Consider the following 17,874-nt stretch of genomic DNA (forward strand, 5'->3'; position numbering starts at 1 on the left):
TCAGAGGGACATAAAGAACAGTTTTTGCTCCTTGCCCTCCTAGGTCAACTAGTTTTTGCTCCTTGCCCTCCTAGGTCAACTAGTTCTAGAGGAATATGAGCATCTCTCAAAATGTCCTGTAATGGTGGTGGGTCACCTGTCCTCTTGATCAAGGAGGCTGAGGAGACCCCACCAGATGGACTTGAACCAGTGTTCAGTCTATAAAGACGAGGGTCAAGACAGAGGAGACAGTTCCTCCATGCTTCCAAGCGAAGCCAACCATGGTCGAGCAGGACCTTTGACTTATCTTCACATAGGCAGAACTGGTAAAAGAAAGGAGCCAGGGGCTCCTCCCAAGCCCATGTGACCCCTGAGGAAGAGATCCTCAAATGACCTTAAGAGTTAAAATAAATCAGTTTATCTGGATCAACTGTATGGCCTTGAACACCCAAAAGGAAAGTATAACCAACGATTAAATGGCCCAACATAACTTCATAAGAGTCCATATGTATAGCTAAAGGCTACATAACAAGCAACAATGCCAGACAAGCGATACCTTCTTTTGAGTTATTGGCCAAGATGGCCAAAAGATTCCCAGAATGAACCCAGCACAGAACTGGGAAAATGAACAGCAGACCCCAATCTTATCCAAAGGAATAGAGACAACTGATTACCGCTAGATGAGGAACAGCTGACCTTCCTAAAACAAAGACCTCTAGATAGGCTGACTAGATTCACCAGAAGGGCAAGTAGTTTGGGATGGCTGGGGGTACCGACAACACAGCAGACTGTAGCAGGGATATCAGAGTATAAGGGCTCTAATCAGGTGAGGGAGGCTATGGGAGGGTGCTACCTGGGAAATTCGTGTATAAATAAAAAAAAATTCTTCAAAGCATAAAAGTTTGCTCCTTAATAAGTAGTAGATGTGAAAAACCTTACCATTGAAATCTATCTGATGACTATATCCATGCTCAGATGCCAAGGAGCTCAGAAAGTAACCGATTGTGCCTAGTAATAATCAGATATATAGAGATTAGAAACGCATGTACATCTTAGTGTCAATTGCATTAAAAATGAATTTTTCTGTATGAAACTCTGTATTTTAATAATGAAATCGAGATCTTTTTCAAAGTTTAAAACCTCATTTAATTTTATGTCTTACAGGGTTTAAACTGAGTAAAATATATAACTGCAACAATTCAACTGTAAACCCAAAAATTTATAGCCAATTTTGAAAAAGATGCATCTTAGCTCAGAAAATTGTTATTGAATATGTCAATGCTGTTGTAGTTGTAATGAAATGCTTCTTCTAATTATATGGTTATTAAATAAATAATTTAAAGAAAACTCTGATGTGTTGGTATGAATTACACTATTAAAATTTTACTGTTAAAAGTATTTTTGCATCCCTATGGGGCCATAATTTTCTTCAGACTTATGCCAGTGCAGTTGTCTAGGGTTTGTTTTATCTTTTGCACTTACATATGCAACTGTGAGGCTTGGGGAGTCAAGGTTCTTCTAGCCTCATTCTTCATTATCTAGGCTCATACATAGCCGCTGTTGTCGGGGAGCTGTGTTCTGTATGCACTTGATACAGTCACCCATTTTGTTTTCACAACCATTTTCTGAGGGAAGACTGTTATTAATTTTATCAGTAAAAAAAATGACTAACAAAAAAGCCAGAAACCTACCTCCCCCACGCAGAGCTTCAGGGATGCCCTGGATTCGTAGCTAGGTGGGGGCCCAGGGTCAGAAGGCTCTATGTGCAGAATGGAAACTGGACAGAGTTTGTCTGTTTGGGGGAACACATCAGCAAAACTATTTATGTGTACGTTGAGGTGGAAAATAGAATGAATTTTAAATTGATGACTTTTTTGTTTGTGTTCTTTTTGAAACAAGGTCTCCCTGTAGCCCCAGCTCACCTGGAACTCACTATGTAGCCAGACTAGCCTTGAACTCACAAAGATCCACCTGCCCCTGCAGGGATTAAAGTGCTGGGATTAAAGGCGTGCACCACCAAGCCCAGCATATTGATGCCTTTTAAAGCAGGTATTACTTTTAAGATTGAGGCATTATGATGTTGCACAACTGGTATTGAATTCCTGGGTCAAGTGTTCCTCTGGCCTCAGCTTCCTGAAGTGTGTGTTGGTGCTGCAGGCATGTGCCACCCTGCCTGGCAGTGCTTTTAAAAAAACGATTATAGCTTCAGGTTTTCTGTTCATTCTTGAGTCAATTTTGTGATTTTGAAAAAGTTTATATGTGTGTGGATCCATGCCTCTGTGTGTGTGTGTGTGTGTGTGTCTGTGTGTCTGTGTGTGTCTGTGTGTGCATGTCTATGCCATACTGTGAATAGGAAGGTCAGAGGACAACTTTGTGGAATCAGTTCTCCTTCCATTTTTATGTGGGTTCCAGAATTTGAATTGAGGTTGCCAGGCTCATGTGGGAAGTGCCTTTACCCACTGAAGCATCTCACCATCCAAGTTTTGTGAGTTTTGTAGACTATGGTCCAGTTTTTCAATTTTCAAATGTATTCTTTTGACCCTATCCATGTTCTTTGCTTCTACTGAAAATATTCTATTTCAGATGTTTAGTTTTGATGCCCCCTTTTCCTCTTGATACAGCTAATTATGCTTCCCTTTTCTCTGTCAGTCATGATGCCTGGACTCCAGAGGGTTGGTTTCCCTTAGTGTCTTCAAAGATCTAGTTTTGGGGATTGCTGAGTCCACTTCTCATTTGTTGACTTTGGAATCTTGTGCTTACTTTCCCGCCCTTCTGTTCTCACCTGGCTGGCTGTCTCTCCAGGCTTAGCTCTTTGCCCATTCACTTTCCACAGTAATAGGTGTCTTTATGTTCCATTCCCTCTACATCCTTTACTGCTTCTCCAGTGTTTTCAGTGTAACCCTTGAAATGTTTTCTAATTTCTACTATTATTTCTCTGGAATTTACTCATGTACTAATTCCTTTGGGAGAGGAGTTTAGAGAAGATAGCTTTTTAGTATGAAATTCTTTTAAAATTTCTTTGTAGCCAAAAATGCAGTTTGGAATATTTTGAGATTTGTGACTTGCTGTGTGATCAGCTTTTATATGTGCCTCAAGGCTTGCCAAGAAGATATATTGTTTAGTGATTTGATGTGTTAAATCAAGCATGTTATTTTAATTTTCAAATATTCTTTATTCTTGGTTAGATTTTTTTTTCTGTTTGCTCTATTATTTTTCAAGAGAGGTGTACTAAAATTTCATCCTATACTCATGAATTGAACAATTTCTCCTTTTGTCAAAGTTTTGGTTACCTCCTTTGAGACTGCTTTTAGGAATACAGAGATTCATGGTGACTAAATTTTCCCTTTTTAATTCTGTAATAAGACTTATCACTAATAATGTTTTAACTCCAAAGTCCGTTTTCTCTGATAACATTCGGTCTTACGAGCTTTTAATAGCTAGCTCACAGGTGGTGTATTTCCTCACGCTTTGCTGTTTGGCTTTTGTGTTGCGTGTCTCTTGAGAGAACACAGAGGCCTGGCTTTGCAGGAGGTGTGGTCTATAATGTGTTGTTGCTGCCCTACAGTGTTGCCTGCATGTCCTAGTTTGTCTCTCCATTGCTGTGACAAAACACTCTGACCACTCCAACTTGGGGAGGAAAGGGTTTATTCCATCCTACATCTCCCAGGTCACAGTTCATCAGGGAGCCCACAGTAGGAACTCAGGGCAGGAGCCTGGTGGCAGGAGCTGGAGCACAGGCTGTGGAGGAATGCTGCTTACTGGCTTGCTCCCCTGGCCCCTGCTCAGCCTGCTTTCTTAATGCAACACAGGCCCACCTGCCCAGGGGTGGCACCACCCACAGTGGGCTGGGCCCTCCCACATCACTCATCAAGAAAATGCCCCTCAGACATGGCCACAGGCCAGTCCAGTGGAGGCAGTTCCCCAATTGAGACTCCCTCAACCCAGGTGTGTCAAGTTGACACTAAAGCTATCCAGCACATTACATAAAAGGCCATGGGCTAGCAGATTGCAGAGCAGTTCTCATTCCATCAGTGAGATGGGTCACATTTCTGCTCCCACACTATTTAAGCCATCTTCTTCTCAGGCATTTGAGTAACGCCTACTGTGTATTCCTTACCCTCCCTCAGATCTCAGCTGTTGAGAAGTTGGCCATGCAGGAATACTGGACTCTGTGCTGGGGATAGAAATAGGATGCTGGTCCATGAGGAGTGCTGGTGTTTTACTTACACGTTTTGTAGGGATCAGAGGTGACTTCATATTCCAGGATGATTGGCTGTATAAAGAAGTATGAGTGTTTGTGTGAGTGAAAGTGGGTAAATTACAGCTGAGCACTTGTATAGTGGCAACAGCTATCTAAAACTTAGCAAAAGGTGTCTTGAAAAGCCTCATATAGGAAAGAACCTAGCATGAGTGATGACAGCCATCCTTTGAGTTAGGCCAGTGAGATCATTACCTACAGCGCTGCCTCTAACTTCAGTGCTGTGGGCCATGCATGGCTGTTTTCACTAGTGGTCTAAGATAGCTTGAAGTTACTCCTGTTGTAAATCACATTTTGTGGGTAGGGCTGGGGGTGTAGCTCAGTGAGAGAGTCAGTATTGGGGTATAACACTTCAGAATAAACTTGCCTTGGTGTCGTTATCAAAAAGAATGAGAGAGAGAGAGACAGACGAGAGAGAGAGAGAGAGAGAGAGGAGAGGAGATGAGAGGAAGAAGGAGGAGGGAAGGAGGAGGGAAGGAAGGAAGGAAGGAAGGAAGGAAGGAAGGAAGGAAGGAAGGAAGGAAGGAAGGAAGGAACTGACCACAGAGGCAATGAAACAAAATCAGTCTGTCTTTTAGCTGCAAATTTGTTTGACTTTGTTGTAATTACCGATGTAATTGCTTTTATTCATCTTATTATGTTGCATGATTTCATTTTGCCACAGTTTTTCTTTTTCAAAAAAAGATTCACTTATTTTTATTTTGTGTGTATGAGTGTATGAGTGTTTGGCTTACATGTACAAAACATACTTTATGCCCCAGGGAGGCCAGAAAAGGACACTGGATCCCCTGGGACTGGAGTTACAGGTGCTAGTGAGTTGCCATGTGAGTGCGGGGAACTGAACCCAGCCCTCTGCAAGAGCAGCCAGTGCTCTTAACCACTTCACTGCTTCAGTCACACATTCGTTTTTCTTATTTTCCTCCTTTCTTTTTGACTTGACCACTATAAAATGAACATTTAGTACAGTCCCAATGTCATGTAACTACCACCTCTACATAGCTTAAAACATTTTCATCTCCCCAAAGTAAGATTATTTAGTCATTAGGCAGTTTCTCCCATTCCACCCCCCCCCCGCCTGCCCCCAAAGCTCTAGGCAGCTGGCATCCTGTGATATCTGCACAAATGGAATTGTGTGACATGTGACCTTTTGTGTCTGTCTGGTCCCTTGAGGCTCACTGGCAGTGTAGTGTGCATCAGTGTGTCATTTTTGTGGCAAAATAGTATTCTATTGTTTGGTCCGTAGCATTTGGTTTCTGCACTTACCTACTGATAGGCATTCCATGTCTCCCACCCTTTGGCTGCTGTAAGTAATGCTGCTGTGGACATTTGAGTGCTGCACTTGTCTGAGACCCTCTGTTCAGTCCTCTGGCCCTTTGTGCCCGGGAGTGTCACTGTAGAGTCAGAGGGTCATGCTCAACTTTTCAGGAAACTTCCCAACTGTTTCCTAGTGGCACTTTTTTTTGTACATCCGTTGGTATTTCTTTCCTTCTTTGTTTTCTTTTTTTTTTTCTAATTTGGAAGTTATGTATTGTATTTTTATAGTTTTAGCATTTACTCTTAAATTTTTAATCATGATTGGCTTAACAGTTCAAGCCTAATCAGTTGTTTTCAAAATGCAAAGTTTGAATTCTGGTGACCACTTTCTCCACTTTGTGTTTGCTGTCTGTTGCATGGTGTTTCACTTTGTTTTCGGCATTCCAAGGTGGCTGCTGCTATTGTTGTTTTTAATTGTCCCTTATCATTTAGTTTTATTTAGATGTCTGCCAGTTTCTCCCCTTTTCCTTCCTTCCTGTAGTTTACTCAGTGCAAGTCTGTGAACGTAAAGCCTCTGTCTGACAGTGTCTTCATCTTTCCCTTACTGTTAATGATAGTTTTACCTGGGAATCTCCACATTAACAGTCATTTTTCATCACTCTGAAAATGCTAGTTCCCTGTCTTACCGCCTTTATTGCTGCCACCCAGAAGCCTGCTGTTGACATCACTGTCTGGAGGTGATCCATCTTCTCTCTCAGATCTTCTTCTCTGCCCATCTGATAGTCTCAACACAACATGTCTAAGTGTGCATGTGTGCTTACATGTCTCATTGAGGCACCTTATATGTCTGTGAAGATTCATAGCGGTTCATTCCTAGCAGTTTTCTTTTCAGTATTTTCCTTTCCCCATTCTGTTTTTCTTTCCTTTGGTGACTCCTTTTCAAGGGACACTGGATGTCAAGGTTTTCAGTGTCTCATACATGTCCTTTCATCTATCTTCTCTCTTTCCCAACTGAGTCACATCTGGATAATGTCACTCAAAAGCTCTGTTTAGTCATTATTGCTTTACTGTACCCCATCTATGTTCAAGCTCAAGCCTGTAGTACATGAACATGTAGTAAATGAACATATGTGTAACTTCCACCCAAGTCTGGCAATTGTGAGCTGGATATGGTGGCACATAGCTTTGATGCCAGCACTCAGGAGGCAGAGGCAGGCAGATCTCTGTGAGAATAAGGCCAGCATGGTCTACATAGTGAGTTCCAGGCTAACTGGGGCTACAGGGAGACCTTGTATGAATGAATGAATGAATGAATGAATGAATGAATGAATGCCAAAAACCAAACCCACCTAAGTGCTGACCCCCCCCAAATGCCAAAAACCAAACCCCCAAACAAAAAACCCTCTAGCAGTTCCTCAGTTTTGTCAAATTTGATCTCTCATCTTTCTTCCTCCCTAATGGTTTAATGATCCATTTGAGAATAAAATTCAGTATTTATGGCACTTCACCCCAAACTTCCTAAGGACAGGAACTTTCTCCCACCTGTCCACACTCAGGACAGTCCACATTAATTCAGCATCGTCACAGGCTCTGTGGGGCCTGAAACTACTCTGTGTGGCCACAGAAGGATGAGGCCCAGCCTTTGCTTAGACATCCAATCAAAGGCCACTCACCTGTCCCTAAAATGTTCTTGTAGGCTTGGTGATGGTAAGTTGGGGTACTGCATTAAGGTAGTATATGTCAATCACTCCATTACTACAGAGACAGCATTCCCCTTTGTAATTAAGAAGTAATCACCTTGCAGGTCATGCAATAGCCTGTTCCTACAAATCTCTGATCCAGTAGTATTAGCATCTATTGATGATATTTGTCTTATGTAAATAATAAAATTGATATAAAGTGGTGATTTTCTAGTTTCACTATTCTCTCTCTCTCTCTTCCCCCTTCACATTCTCTCTTTCTTTAGTAGCAGGCTCATGAATCTTTTCCAGTATTTAATATACCCATTACTAACACTCACTTTTTTTCCATAATGTCTTCTTGTCTTAAAGTTTCATTCCCCTGAGAGTTGCCCCTGGGCTCGCTAATGTGAAATGTCTCAGGTTGTTGTCTCAGTTTGAGTGTGCTGCCATGCCTGCTGGCCCTCTTTCTCCCTTCACTCAAGGTGTATCACTCAGTGTTTGAGAGATGTTCTTTTCACATTGCCTCTGTTAGCTATCCCAGGCACCACCGACTTGAGAAAATTTCTGTTAGTTTCTTAGATTCTAGGTTCTTGTGCCACAGGAGTAGGAGTCAAACTGAACTCTACTCCCTGGGGTTCTGATGTTTCATTAAGGTGATCCTTACCTCCGTTCTCAAGAGATACCTTCCCTCTGCATTGCGCTAAGAGCGGATGATATTTCTGAGGGTGTCAGGATGCCAGGGCAGTAAAGAATCTTCCAGAAGGCCACAAATGGAGCATGCCCGTCCTTCAGAGACCTGTACTTAGTCATGTCCCACAATGAGTAGAGACACTCAGCCCCCACCCATGATATAGATAAGGAACTTGGTTCCTCCAGAATACAAGTGCCTTTCCCATGGCCATATAGATTTGGGGAGAGTGGGTGCAAAAACCCAGGTCTCCCAGTGGCTCTTTCTACCTGGTCTCATGCACTCCTGAACATAGGACCCCTGGCCCTTCCCTCTCTCTGTAGGGTACAATGAGGAGCAAGAACAAGAGGTGGAGACCCTCTGGGTGGGACAAGTTATGTGTCAGCTGCTAGCCTTGGGTTATTGGATGCAAACCCTGACACATGCCTCTGGGCTGTCTGTACAACTGACACTTGGAGACTGTGTTCTAAAACCATGATTTATCTTTCTCTGTCATTGTTGTTCTAGTAGTTTTCACTCAAAGGCAAGAACATGCCTTTAAACTGACCTTTTAAACTTTGCAGTGCTTATGCCATAAGACACATGAAAGGAACAATAGCACATTCTCCACATGTGAGCGCACTTGAGGCCGCCTTTGGTGAGGAGATCTATGGGACACCGACACAAAGCTTCTAAGCTGCTCCCGCAGCTGATGGATGGCCCTCTGGGTAGAAGTCCCATGACCAGGGAGAGGCCCTGCTGTTCCCTGCCCAGCCAGCACATCATCCCCACCTCTCACCGAGAGACACCGGGAACACTTGGGAGGACTGGACTCTGTCTCACAGATCTCAGGATACCCTGGAAGTTTCTTGCAGGGGAAGCATATGTAAATTAGAAGAAAGAGAAGAGTGGAGTGTTTGAAGCCAGTAGCTTGGGTTTGAGTCCAGGCATTGGCCCTTTTAAGCTGTGCAACCTTGTGTAAGTTGCCTAACTTACATGAGGGTCACTGCCGCCTTCCACACCCTCTGGAGCTTGGCTCAGGCTGGACATCTGAAACAGTGAGACAAGAAAGCCCACAGTCTGATCTTCCTGCTTGGTTGCAGCTCTTCCCAGGTGCATCTCTTTCCATCTTGATGTTGTAGCAAGTTTCTCATTCCATGGCCAAGCAGCACAAATCCATTGTTTCCTAGTTTTGTAGGCTGAAGTCCAAAATCAATTTCACTGGGCTAATGCTAAGGTTCTGGCATGGATAGATCTTTCTGTAGGCTTCTGGGGAGAACCGGTGTCTTTGCCTTTTTATATTCCACTGTCCATCTGTGTTCCTTGGCTGTGGCTCTTCCGTCTGCAGACTGTGTCACCCCCAGTCCCTTTTGTCATCCTCCTCTCCTGGGTCCCATCTCCTTTGCTCTTCTCATATAAGGAAGGAAGCTTGTGCCCACATTGCTTCTACCTGGAGACCCAGGATCATCCCCTACCTCAGATCCATCACAGTTCCATGGCACTTTAAGATCATGACTGCAAGCTCTGGGAATTAGGATGTGGATATTTTGGGGGCTGGCCTGCTGTGCCATCTTACGCTTTCTGTCTGTTCTTTTGTTGCCTATCTAGGGGTCCTCTGGACAGGGAGATAATCTTGACAGAAAGCTTCTTGTGTGATAGGAGGTAAATGTTGAAATAGCTGAGTGTCCTTTGGGTGAGGCCCTCCAGTTGGGCTTTAGGGGATTAGTATAAATCAGTAAAAGGGGATCCAATACGGAGGCATGGTGTATAGGCATGGAAAGAACAGGGAGTGAGGCCCTTAGGCTTTGCTGTGGAGCAGATGGGGTTAGAGAGCTCTGTGGGAAGAAGCTCTTGATGGTGGTGAAGCTCAGCTCAGTTCTTCCTCATAGTAGGGGTGGGGCTCTGCATCCAGGAGCCTCCTACAAGTTTCAGCCCTCCCTCCAGTCCTGAGCCCTCCCTCCTACCTTTCCCCAGTGCATTCTTTACTATACCTGGGCCCCATGCAAATGCCTATGGAATCCTGGTGGTGTGGGACTCAGGGGTTGTTGTTTAGGTTTGAATGAGGGAAAGTAGCTTCACTGTGTACGGAGGGTACCAGGAGACCTAGGCTGCTTGCGGGGAGGGGGAAAGAGCTCTCAGTCCTGGAGCCACAGAGAAGCATGAGCACAAGCTGAGGACTGCTTGTCCTGCACGTCTTCCACTCACACCCCTCATACATCTTCAGGAGGAAACCAATTCAATGGGGGTGCACCGTGGCAGCACTATGATTGTTAGTGCAGCCATATCTTACCCTGCAAAGAGGTTGCAGGAAAATATATTTCAATGCCATGTTCAAAAGAACTGTCATTGTTTTTTAAACATAGTAAATGAGTTTTTGGAGAATGATGTAATAGTGCTACTTTTAATGTGTTCTTTTTAAGAATTGATTTTCCTTTAGTTCAGATTGATGCATGATGAAGGAAAACAAGTCAGAGCCAAGCTGCCACAGGGACGGAGTGTCTTAATGCTCTGTGTGCATGCGCACACCCAAGTTAACATATCAGATCCACAGAAAGATAATGGAAGTTTCCTTTAAACACATTAGTGTATTCCAGAAGTCTCTCCTAAATGGCCATTTTATTTGGGGGGTGGGGGGGCAACAAGGAGACTGGGAGATAGGAAAACAAACAAGAGCTCGAAGCCTTGGGATATGAAGTGGAAGCAGTCTGTACAGTTGACAAGATTTGACCTCTGTATGTGTGTCCCCCAGAATATCAGAATGAAATCAGTGAAGTATCTCACCATTCGGGCTTGGCACATCTCTACTGGCTGACTGGTGTGTGTGCATCGTTAAGAGGACATTGCATTGACAGGCCCCTGGGAGCCATTTGGTCCCTTCCCTTGTGGAGCCTGTAGCTGGATGAGGGAGCAGCCTGCTCAAGGCACACACTGGATGACAGGGCCAGTGTTCTTTGTGCTGTGCTGTTTGTTTCTCTGTCATTCTCCCCTCTACAATGACATTGTCTTTTTTTTCCAGGAAAACTCAGTCAGTGTCTGACAAGGTAGATGACGAGCCGGATGTCCTGCAGCTAGGTAGGTGGGACTGTCCATCCAGGGTCCCCCAGGTTGCTCTACTTGGGAGGTGTGTCGCAGAAGTCCTGCTGGACTGGGGTAGAAGTTTCCATCTCATCTGCCACTGTTCCATCAGTGTCTGCACCTGCTGCTTGCCTTTTTCTCCCTGTCAGTTCTTAGAAGAGGGCTTGGTCATAGATGGGTGTGGTGACACATGCCTGCAGTCCCAGCATTTGGTAGGCTGAGACAGGAGGATCTCAAGTTGGTGGCTAGCCTAGGCCACACGGCAGACCCTATCCCAGAACCAAACCAAATCAACCAACCAAACAAAAAATAGATTGTCTCCTCAAATCAAACTAACAAAAAATAGATCGTGTCTGGACCATCTGTACTTGAGGGTTTACAGGCAGAGACTGATTTGGGATCATCGAGAACTGACTGAGGTTTCCAGATGACAATTCTAGGTCAAAATACTGTGTAGCTCTAGCTCTGCCTGGGGCGGCTCATCCCCTTAAGTTTATAAGCATGATTCAGGTGAAGAGTGCACAGTGAGTGTGTGAGGGGTTCAGCATTACTGCTCAGCCCTGTGCAGTTCATGTGTAGATATATCCATGTCACCATTCTGTGAGAGCAAGACAGATGGTTTGCACTCCAGCTCTGAAGCATTTTCTCTCTGTCTGTAATTGCTGACTACTGAGAGTGGGGGAACCAACAGTGCAGTGGAGGATGACGGGCCAGGGATTGGATGCGAGAGGATGAACTTTGTGCTCTGGACATTTGCTCCCCTCTTGGAAGCCAGCCCTTTACCCGCTGGGCCTTCTTGGTATATAGGAGCTGTTCACAGACTTCCCTTTTCCCTTTTAAGAACTCCCTTTCATGCTGTAGGAGGAAAGCATGCCCCTCAGAAGTTCTTGTGTGAGAGTGTAGCTGACCACAGGCTTTGATCTAATTGCAAGTGCGGCCCGTTCTCTGATCATGGGGGCAGGCTTGTTTATGTTGCTTAACTCACTTTAGAGGTACCAGAGCCTCAGGAATCACTAGAAACACTGGTGAGGATGATGTGGCCCTGCCCAGGAAGGGCAGGCGTCTATTCATGGCCGTGCAGAGTTAAGGATGGAGCCAGGAAGCCTTGGCATCCAAAGTCTTGGGAGGTGCTGCACTTGAAGATTTTCTGATGAAAGCCACCGATGTATGGATGCAAAGCAACGTTGTTCTCGGCCTTCAGAACCCAGAGATCATCTCTTGGAAAGAAGTGTTTAGCAATTTTCAGAAGCCAGCTGTTTGAAGTGTATGCACATTCTTCCTGGAGGGGGTAGAACCCCCTCTCTGCTCCTGGCTCAGATAATGTTTAGAACAGGAAAAGGAGATGAAGGATGAGAAATGAGTTAAAGAGAGAAGCAGAGAGAAGTCTTGAGGGAGGGGATATAGTGGTACAGAAATGTGGTGGCGCATTCTGTGAAGGAGCAACATTTCTTTCTGTTTTTTTTCTTTTTTTGGTGGGGGGTTAGAGAGCCTTTGTTAGGCAGCTCCCTAGGACATGAGCAGAACAGGGCTGAGTGGGACAGAGACAGGTGCTCTCCCATAGCAATGTGTGAAGTACAGGACCAGTGTCTGAACTACTTCAAGAGGTGTAGAAGCCAAGTTCTGTGATGGGTTCTGGAAATTTCCATAGCAAGGTGGAATTCAGGCCCATTTAAAGGATGGGCCAGGTCTTGGGGGATGTGGAAGAAACTACGCAGGCAGAGACTCTTGAGTGAGAGTGAGAGAGAGATAGATGCTGGTGGGCGGAGTGGGGCCTGCACTGGAGTGGACATCAGGATGAAGCTGGGGTAGACAGAAGGATTCTGATTGCTGTGCTAAAGTTTGGGCTGAACACTGGGTGTAAGGAGCCGCTGAAGTTTTGTGCTGTGGGTCGTCATGCAAGACTGTGCATCGGGGCTGTCTGGACTTGGCGTAGCATGGATTTCCATGTAAGAATCCAGCATTGGAGCCTGACGAGGCTCTGGAGATAGGACAAAGTGAGGAGGCTCTTTTGTCCCAGGTCATCTCAAGTGTTTCAGATCTGCTCAGATGTCACACCAGTGGGCTTCTTCCCTGACCCCTCATGGCAGCTCAGTAGTAGAGCACTTGCATAGCATACATGAGGCTCCAGGTCCAGTACCCAGTACTGCAAATGAATGAGTGAATCAATAGATAAGTGCACAACAATCCCTGGGGCTGTGGGGAGAGAAGGTGAGGTGGAGATGAGGTGTTTTAAAGATGGGTAAATCCTGAGGCTAGAGCAGCAGTGGTTGGAGAAGGCTGAGGATTCATGTTGGGACACTGGGAGAGGGAGAAAGAATGTTGGTGTCTGGTGTTGGGGGCCTTCCAGTAGATGTGTTGGGGTCAGTGAGAAGTACTGACTCACTGATAGAGATACCATGTTCAAATAGCTCATCAGAAAGAGCTCTAGAGGCGGCTGTTCTTCCTGTGGAACTGTGGGCTGAGCACGATGCTTCTTGCTTTGGGTCCCACTCAAATGCAATGTGAGGTTTTTTTTTTCTCTCTCTCAATACCACATGCCCATGTATAATTTTTTTCTCTGCAAAGGGTATATGAAGTAAGAAAAAAAACCTCTTGCTTCTGTTCAACCAGACGTTCATAGGAGGGCCTAAAAATAGCATTCTCAAAGCACTGGCATTTGTAGACAGCTTGGTCTGCTTGGCCAGCATGTTGCTCCTCCAGGCTTTGTTTTTCCCTTGCATGGCGGTCTCACCACATCTGGATCTCAGGCCTGCTATGTGATCCTGAACCAGTTCCCTGCACTGGGCCAGGTCCTCTTTGCAGAAGCCAGGGGAGGCTGCCTGCTTCAGGAGGAACAAGCCCCCACCCTATGTATGTCACAGCCCCTGCTTCTTGAGGCCCCTGGCCTTCATCCCAGACTCAACTCATGGGCAGAGCGTGTTGCTGACCTGGGTGCCCCTGCCTTTGACAATAACGTTTTAAAGAGAGGTCTCTAAATAGACTTAAATAGTGCCCCTTTCATCCCCTGGGAAGCAGCCTGACCCCAAGCATTGCAAGTTGAACTTCAGGCCTGGTGGAGTCACTTGGATTGTAGTTGGGGCCTACAGGGTGGGACTAACCCTGTGTCTGTTCTCACCATGCACCCTTACACAGCCTGCCTGACAGCTTTCCTCCAGTTCTCCTTCCCTATTCCCTTTAGGTCTCTGCTCTCCATCTTCCACAAACATCCAGTCTCTTAGGTTTCCATACAGTTTGTAGCCTTTCTTGGTGTGCATGTTTTATATTTGCCATCTTGTTTGGTTTCTTACTTTCTCTACCCAGTTTTAAGGTCCATTCATATTGCTGGATGAACATCTGGTCTCTATTACTGGTTATTTTTGTAAGGCTGTGGTCATGGTGTAATGTTTTCAGAGATTCTAACTAAGTTTCTCATTTAAATTCAGCTTCTTAAGTTCAGATTTTTTTTCTTTTTTTTTTGTACTTTGTCAGTTTCATATGTTCATACATGTATAAATGAATTTTAGTCATTTTCACCCCTTACCCTATCTTCTCCCCCTTCCTCTCCTGCTAAAATCCTTCTTCCTAACAGGCCCCTCCTTTTTCCATGCCGTAGCTTCTTATTCAGTGGATAAGCCTCTAGAGTTTGCCTTGTATGGTGTCTGCTTCTACCCCAGGTGGGAAAAAGAGGCAGTTGAGTGGGGTGCACATACGTGTTACTCTGGGAAGTCGGCATAAGCCCTTCCTTACCCCTCTCTGCAGTGCCTGTGCTCAGCTTATCCAAGGGTTCCTTCTGGTGTCCATCATTTGCGCGTCAGTATGTGCAGCAGCAGAGGGGAAGGTGAGAGGGGGTCTCAGCCAGCTGAGATGTCACAGGCTGATGCTGCCAAGACTCCGGCAGGATTCTCTCTTCAGCTTCAGTTCTCCCAGGTGTATGGGGAGATAGACAGGAGATGGTCTGGTGCCCTTTGGGCTGGAGGTCCAAGGGAGGCAAGGTGCTGAGTGATTCACAGTCCACTTGGTTTGTGTCTTGCCTCTACCACCATCTCTGTGTCTGATTTGGGGCAGCTATCTACCATCCTTACTGTAAGTGGGGGAAGTGGTAATCAAGCTCTCGAAGGGCCAAATGGGAGTTGAGTGATACAACCCAAGTGGCCAATGAATGTCAGTAATAAGAATCTACCTCTGCTGCTTTTCCAGAACTGTAATATCTCCTTCCCTAACACTGACCTCCTCTCATGTATCCTCAGGGTGACAGACTTGTGTCCCTGCCTGCCTTTTCTAAGAAATGTGTCTGAGCTGGACCTTGCTGGGCCTGGCTCACTCACTGGCTTTAGGTACTAGGTATGTAGTTCACTCTGCCCACACGTGGCGTTTCTAGCAGACTAGCCATCAGCATCCTCTGGCACAGTGAGAGACAAGTAGGGTCCAGCGTGGAGGCTGGATGCAGGGTCAGGCACTTTTCAAGAGTCTCCAGACTTTTCAGTGGGGTGTTAGTGACTTCCCATTCCATTCTTCCTGAGCCACTCCATGGCATGCTTTCTTTCAGAGGATGTTGAGGATGAACTGACTAAGGAAGAAATCATCCTGTGCCCACCTCCATCGATGCACAAGCTGCAAATCTCGTCAAAGCCAATTGACTTCTTAGCAGCAAAGGTAGGTGTCAACTCAGAGATGCAAGAAGTCTGTGGTAAACACATCCTGATGCAAATCATGTGACTAATATTTTTGGCCCAATAGTTCTCATTGTAATCTCTTGGTCACTGTTGAAGTAGAAACTTGGGTGTGACGTTCAAGAAACGTGAACCAAGGGTCAGGAAAACTGTTTAGTCCTGGATCCTCCCCTGCCTCCCTGAGAAGAAGGGGGGTGGAGTCTGTGCCTTCTTGTAGACACTGCAGGGTCCTGCTCTTTCATGACTCAGAGCTACCTTACCACAGCCGTGCACCAGTGCAGTGTAACAGCAACAAGAGGATGGTTATCCTGTGAGACTGGCTGGCCCTATGCCTACCCTGACCTTTGGCACTAGGCTTCAGGTAGCTGTAGGGTGGGAAGGACAGAAGTTAGCACACCCAGGTTTGAACCTCCTAGAGGAACCCATGGCCACAGGGCATAGGGATCAGGTTCCTGGCCTTTGCAGCCTCCTTGGCAGGGATACTGGATGTGTCTGTGACCTTGGGCTGCCAGGGTAGCTCACTCTTCCTTTGGGGCTCCTGTGAGACTCCCATGGGATGGAGCACTGCTCCTGTTGTTCCCTACTGGCCTTCCAGCCAGCATCCAGAAGACAGGTTAGAAGTTCTTGGAGATTCAGCCGTCCTCCTTCCCTTTCCACTTAACTGTGCACTTAGCACACAGATCAGAATATACAAGATTTAAAATTTTTTTCCTTCCCCTTTTCTCTCCTCTCTGCTTCCCTCTGCTCCTCTACTCTCTTTTGAAGCCACGGAGGGTCAGACACATGGAAGGGGCCCTCAAGCTGTGAGTCCATGCTCTGACCATCTGTAGCCACAAGACTATTGTCCTCTGCAGAAGGCACTCCCATTTTCAGCTGGACTCTTGGAGGCCCCTAGAGACCATCTAGCAAGAGTATGTCCCAGTGCAGTCAGAGGGCACAAGACTCACAGCAAGAGAGGAGGACCAGGGCCCAGGGCACCTGAAGTAAGCAAGGCCCAGGCTTCTGGGTTGTCGGACACACTGTGGCATCCTGGAGACTAAATAGAGACAGGATTTAGTCAGAAAACATAAGTCTATAGTTTCTAGGCATCTGAGAAATGCATTTCAGGCATAGTCATGGTTATATTTGGCACAAGAAGGGGAACCAAGCCCTGGTAAATGAATTCATTTATCCAGTGTGCTATCAGCCCACATTTGATGATGGCATGTAGACAGTTCTGTCACAGAGATTTCCTTGTACTTCAGGCAAAGACAGAAGAACTGATTCTAGCAGCAAGTGATCTGGGTCCATAGGAGGAACTAACACTGAGAAGAGGTCTCAGAGAGGCACTAGACAATCTACCTAGTGGATTAGAGCTCACTTGAGGCTTCAGAGCTCCCCCAGATGTAATACCATGGCTTGGGGGCATAAACGATCATGAATCGGAGGGTAGGGAAGCATTGGTGTTCCAGGAATCTGGACAGTAACAGTAGGGTTAGTGGAAGATGAACTACAATCTGAGTATCATCTGAAGTCTAGAGATGATGGAGCTCTGGAAGAATGGAGAAGAGGCCTTGGGAGGTAGTGGTAAGCCCTCTGGGAAGTAGATTGCTCAGGGAGGGATCATGGGAGATCACTCACAGGTGGCATTCCAGAGGAAATCATTTTCTATAGAAGTAGAGAGTATGCTTTCAACTTTGCCTAGGGTTTCGGTCTCTGTCACACCCATGTCTGCTGCTATGATGTAGAAGCAGCCATAGATAAAATGAAAGCAAATGCCCATTGTTGTGTGCTAATAAAATTGTCTTTATAAGTCTAGGTCGGTGCTAGATTTGGTTCATGGGCCAACCCTGTGCCAAAGCCCTGACTCTCAAACCTGGCCAACTGCAAAGTGGAATCACTTGGGGGCAGTTTAAAGCTGATAACGGGGCCAAGATATTGTTCATCAGTAGAGCACTTGCCAAGCATACAGAAGACCTAGCTTTCATTACCAGCACACTAAGAAACCAAACAAACCTTTGGATGCTAGATTCTCACCCTCAGGAATGCAGATTGAATTGGCCTGACCTGTGGTCTAAGCATTAGGCTTATTTTTAAGCACCCCTTAGATAATTTCAATGTGAGGTCAGGTTAGAAAACTTCTGATGGAGGATCATAGGACTTCTAAGATCTCTGGAGGAGCCAAAGTATATATTTTTTTTTTTTTTTTGGTCTTTTTGAGACAGGGTCTCCCTGTAGCCCCAGCTGTCCTGGAATTCACTATGTAGACCAGGCTGGCCTTGAACTCACAGAGATCCACCTGCCTCTGCCTCCCAAGTGCTGGGATTAAAG

The 17,874-nt window shown here is 45.7% G+C and overlaps 1 protein-coding gene across 2 annotated transcripts in view; it reads left to right on the forward strand.

The window, feature by feature from the left end:
• Nucleotides 1-17,874, forward strand: part of Mindy4 (MINDY lysine 48 deubiquitinase 4) — a 152,848-nt gene that overhangs the window by 71,433 nt on the left and 63,541 nt on the right. For both annotated transcript variants that reach the window (XM_008827521.3, XM_029560838.1), the window contains exons 6-7: nt 10,857-10,912; nt 15,441-15,547. In XM_008827521.3, coding sequence (XP_008825743.2) covers nt 10,857-10,912; nt 15,441-15,547 — 163 coding nt within the window. The remainder of the gene's footprint in view (nt 1-10,856; nt 10,913-15,440; nt 15,548-17,874) is intronic.

The sequence above is a fragment of the Nannospalax galili genome, unplaced genomic scaffold, assembly GCF_000622305.1.
Source record: "Nannospalax galili isolate Female #2095 unplaced genomic scaffold, S.galili_v1.0 scaffold132, whole genome shotgun sequence".
NCBI classification, from domain to species: Eukaryota; Metazoa; Chordata; class Mammalia; order Rodentia; family Spalacidae; genus Nannospalax; species Nannospalax galili.